The sequence below is a fragment of the Protopterus annectens genome, chromosome 8.part0 (genome assembly GCF_019279795.1).
Source record: "Protopterus annectens isolate FY-2018-M chromosome 8.part0, PAN1.0, whole genome shotgun sequence".
In the NCBI taxonomy this organism is placed as follows: Eukaryota; Metazoa; Chordata; order Ceratodontiformes; family Protopteridae; genus Protopterus; species Protopterus annectens.
Genome location: NC_056741.1, coordinates 1,194,095,760 through 1,194,100,957, shown reverse-complemented (window position 1 = coordinate 1,194,100,957; position 5,198 = coordinate 1,194,095,760). Strand labels below are relative to the sequence as shown.

At 41.2% G+C, this 5,198-nt stretch overlaps 1 protein-coding gene across 2 annotated transcripts in view; it reads left to right on the top strand.

Annotated features, from left to right (window-relative positions):
- Positions 1–2,839: 2,839 nt before the first annotated feature.
- The window catches only part of LOC122809297 (nectin-1-like), a 386,062-nt gene continuing 383,703 nt past the window's right edge, over positions 2,840–5,198 (top strand). Inside the window, exon 1 of one of the 2 annotated variants that reach the window (XM_044080682.1) lies at positions 2,840–3,311. In XM_044080682.1, the coding sequence (XP_043936617.1) occupies positions 3,257–3,311 (55 nt within the window). In that variant the 5' untranslated portion in view covers positions 2,840–3,256. Of the gene's footprint in view, positions 3,312–4,256; positions 4,405–5,198 lie in introns of those variants that run through there. The other variant, XM_044080681.1, reaches the window with a different exon arrangement.

Sequence of the window (5,198 nt, the reverse complement as noted above, 5' to 3'; positions counted from 1 at the left end):
TAACCCCAAAAGAAAGGGTATGGATATTTTTGATGTTGCTGCTAAGTAGGGTTATACTGAGGAAAGAGTGGTTAGTGGTGTCAAAATTTTCATAAGATCTATAAAGATGACCATGAGTGGAAGTCATCTGAACTTTGGGGGTTATCTGTCCAATAGAATGGTGAAGAAATTTCTTGTATATTTGAATCTGTGGAGGAGATATTTGAGGATGTAGGTGGATGCAGTTTCCTGAATTAATGTAGAAAACCTTCCAGGTGATAGAACACCAGCAATGCAAATGCATGTTAATGCAAAATGTGTTGTTTTATTAACTTTCTAAGTGAGGTGGAGTAACGCTTAAATTGTCTACCCCCCCCCCTTCAGAAGCACGGGCAGAACCTTGGAGAAGGCTCTCTACTTAGTATACACGGCCCCCCTCCCGCTGCAGAAGCACGGGTAGAACCTTGGAGAAGTCCCTCTACTTGGTATATTCCCTGACGACTGACGTAGAAAGAAGCGCAGCAGCAAACCACGCCCCTTGTGTGACGTTTCCCCTGCTGCAAAAGAGAGGGCGTTGAACTTAGTGTCTAATTAGAAAAAGCCGAAAGACCCAACAGCAACAACAAGTAATACTGTAATGTGTATTTATAAAGCATACAGGTATACTGTTGTATAATATATTATACTGTAACCCTGTAAATAACTTGCATGATAAAAATATAGATCACTGCCCTTTAACGGACACCAAAAGTAGAGCGGCAAACTGCTGCAGTTCATGTAAACAGTACACTGCACCAGGACGAAATATTAGGCTATAATCACTATAAAACAGAATGGCAAGGGCAGAATCCCTCCCAAATCAGGGAAAAAAACTCACATAGTTAAAAATATATATGTAAGAGGACTGCCGTCCCTCCCCGTTATCCACCGCTTGATGCATAATCTACATTACAGTTAAAAAAGAACAGTGTGATTTTCCTTTTTTGGAAAGGTCGGTGCCATACCTGCCAACTCTCCAGATTTTCACGGAATGTCTAGAAATTTGTTTCATAATTTTGGTCTGTTCCTCATAAAATGTGTGGTTTTCTGGCAATTCGATAAGGCTCGAAGTCACTAAATAATGACATATATTTGACTTTCAGATTTCACATGCTTCAAAAAATATATGCTAACTGAAATATTATTCTAGCAACTTCCTACGTTTATAATGGCAATGTTTAAAATCTGTCCCGATTTTTTGGGCTTCTGTCCCGCATTATTTCAGGCTTTTTCCGAATTTATTGTGCTAATGGGTTGAGAGGTATGTACAATTGCATCAACATGTAGGTAACAGAACGTCAGGGATCAGGAATAACGACTGAAATATTTAGCGCTAAAAGTTGGCTATACGTCTTGGTGGTGGTGCGCTTATTAAATGAGAAATATGTAACACAAAATATAAAGGAAGAATCTGATCTGGGAAGAAAAAGGTGGTGAGTTGCACTTAATAAATAACGATAACGCAGACGTCTTAAAGTGCCCGTTAATTCATATTCTCTTATTCTATCGACTTTTTCAAGTTAATATTGTTGAGATTTGAAGTGTCTCTGATAACTTCTGGGTTTGACCCTGTTTTTTGTAAGTAAGACGTACCGGACTGTAACGCAGCAATCCGCTGTATATCCCAACAGGAATACACTTTGGTGTGCGTCTTATTTAACCACGATTTTGCTTTTTTGCGGGGTGAAGGGGGGGGGGGGGGCACAGCTTCTTCACGTTGGCCAGTTTCTCACCCCAACTATTTTTGGACTATCGAGAGCATCAAGTTCGGGTCTCAACACGATATTGGGGGACGCAGCCCCCCCCCCAACACTCCATACCACCATAGCTCTCAACCTTCCATCTCCAAAATGAGGAACACTAGCCCTCATAATGTGGAACAAATGGGCAAAATGTGGAACACATACCAATGGCTTGCTAACAACTTCAATTAGGAAGGTCATAGGATGGTTAAAATATGCTGTTTTTACAATATAAAGAAGATTGTTAATTAATATGAGTAATTTCTATTTACAATGGGTTTCACTTAAAAAATTCCTAACACTGAATGTGTGACGGAGTCTTTCAATGTGGAACTTCGAGGAACATGAACTTTTTAAGACCCCAAATGAGGTACGTTCCTTGTAATGAGGTACACTTGAGAGGTATGCATACCACTCAACCACTTAGTGCAAGAATTCTGAAAAATATAATGGATGGGCAGGTACAAACTTTAAATATTATTCTTATAAATTTATAGAGTTTATAGAATAACATGCCCTGCTTTAGTATACGTTTTCTGGAGGACACGAAGCCCTGAACTTCTCCGTCATCGTTTTGTGGCAAATTTTGAGACACAAATTAAAATACTTGGAAAAAATCTGGACACTCAGCAAACTTTGGGACTAAGATGTATGCAGAATACCTTGTCGTCCTAGAAAAACATTCATGATAATTAAAATAAAAGTAATACCACAAACAGTATGCGGAATCAACAAAAACAGTAGTGCAGTTGTTCTACAATTTATGAATAGTATTATAAAAAGGAGGCAAATGAATGTGTTCTTTGTAAATACCCAGGTCAGGTTGTTTCTTATTAGCTTTACCTTATTAAATAGTAAAAGTCCGAAGTCCAGCTAAGACGAAGAAACACTCTTTTCTCAGTAAATAATGTTTTACTTTGGGTAAAAAACAGTCTTCGAACTTGTTGTTTATTTCATTCTGGCAAAGCCAACACTCCATGCCTTCCCGGAGTACACATGCATAACCTCATAGGGTCAGGAGGCGGGACAGTGACAAGGAATGTACACCGAAACCAGGGAAATGAAATTATCTCCGTTGCTGGGAGGGACTTAGAGTTTGCTGGAGGGTAAGGAAGGCGGAGAAAGAGAGTATCGAGAGAGTCAGTACCTTCTTACAAGAAGAAAGCAGCACATATGAGTAAATAGTTTTTTTCTATTGCTGAATTTTCCTTAGAAAATGTGTAACTGATAAGGACTTTAAAAAGTAAAATCCAAGTGGAAAACGCGGCCGTGATATAGCCAAGACAAGAGGTCGAGTTTGTCAGATGCAGCCAGAAGTGGAGGGTAAACATTTTGGAATAACGCAATGAATTGAGACCGTTTAACATAAAGCCAACCGTCCTAATTTTGAGCAACGTGAGAAAGACTGACGTGGGTAACAACAAAGCTTTGCACGTTAGTGGAATATAGGGACTGTTCGTGTGGAGGCTAGCGTTTCATCCTGAAAGGGAGTAGTTATGTGGAGAACACTGGTGCTTTGTTTCCTGCTTCTGATCACCGATCTTGGACAAGGTAAGGACTAGAACTAGTTCCAACTACAAGTTGCCAAAGTAACTATAATGTTTTTTTTTTTTTTTTTTTTTTGGGGGGGGGGGCAGTAGCGGACAACACTTATTTTAAGTATGTTGATTTCTTGGGGAGGATACAAAAAAGGGATGGGGACACTTAGTTTCTAACTTGACGATCTGAGTGTTAAAGGCTTACTTGAGCAAATTCAGTACTGTCGTGTTTACAATGGTAAGTCTTAAATGTTTTTGTCCAGATACAGGGGAATGGTCAGGGATGCTTACTCGGGGTCACCCTTTCGTGCCTGGATTGGCATATTTGAGCCATTTCAACCCCCCCCCCGTCACGTTGGCCATAATTAATCCAAGATAATTTAAATGTGTACCTTAAACTGCCTCATGGGGGGGGGGGGGGTTGGCTCTACAGTCCCAGTGGAGCTTCGGTTTCTCCTTGGAAAGGGTCAGTTTTCCTGTGTTTGTACCTACCTGAAACTGTTCGCCATGGCTGGGTGTGGCTGCCACTCAGGTGTTTCATATGATACCTGGACGAGACGGCAAGTAAGAGGGTGTTTTGTAGTGTAGTGTCTAGTCGGTGACCTTGACCTTCATTTAAATGGATACTGACCTGCACATATTATTAACAGGTGTTCCTGAGTGGCTTGATGCATAGGAATGAGAGGTCCCTTACGTCTCCCTTTTCAGTTGTCTCTAGATAGGCCGCTTAGAGTTGATTGCGTATTTGTCAGGAGGGAGCGTGCAATGGGGAATACCGTGATGGCCAAACCGGCAGCAATGTAAATAGAAGTTTGGAGCTAATATCCGTACTATTTTCACCAGTTTTTTTTTCAACCACAAAGTATATAGGTGTAGTGTTGCGTACACGGTTACGGTAATCTTCCGTATGTTAAAAGTGGAGTTTCTGAGGTGATCCGGAAAAAAAAATCACTCACATGGTTAGATAAAAATTATGGCAGGAGTGTACCTCTTGGAGTTTGCTTGCAGCGGTGTTGGGAGTTTTTTTGTGATACAGCTAGCTTGCTCCTGTGCTGGAACACTTGCTGCAGATAGTACTATTAGGTTGCTGCAGATGGTACTATTGGGTACGTTTCAGGAGAAAATCTAATGTGTGTAATCTTATAGTACACAATACTTGTGGTACTTGGGGTAGTACTGCGATAAAATTGTTTTGGTTCTGAGGGCAGTTAACTCCTGTTACTGAGAGGCTGATGCGTTTCTTGGGATACAGTTGTTTTGGTTCTGAGGGCAGCTAACTTCTGTTACAAAGTGTGATGACGTTTCTTGGAATACACTTGTTTAAGCCAGATGTTTGGGTGGGTTGAATGAGTCTTCCCACGCCGTCCTGTAGAAAACGCAACTTTAGCGCGTGTCCATTTGGAAATGCCCACTGGTTAACCAGAAAAGTGCTTTTTACAATTAGGTGAAGCCCCTCCTCCGTGGACTGCGGATACACTTGAAATGGGAGATTCTTAGACCTGACACTGTTGTTCTTATCTATGGGGGAGGGGTGTGTCTTTGTGACTATATGCCTCTTTGTGTGCCCCCCCCCCAGGTTGCTGCAGGCGCCAGTCCCCATTCAGGATTAAGCAGTCTTTCTGGTTTCACACTGTTGCCCTTTTTTAATAGGTGTAGTAAGTACCCAGAACCATTAAGGGGGGGGGGGGTGTAGGTAAACATCATTGTATAGAATGATGTAATTTGCTGTTCAGATTGATGATACAGTGACCTCTTATCAGATCAAGAACAGTTGCACCATAGTCGTATTCTTGTGTGTGTGTGTGTTTTGTTTTGCAGTCTTGATAGGTCTGCAGATGGTGAATGTGTGCATTTTAAATGTTGCCACCACCCCAACAGTTTGCGCCAACACATTGGAAAC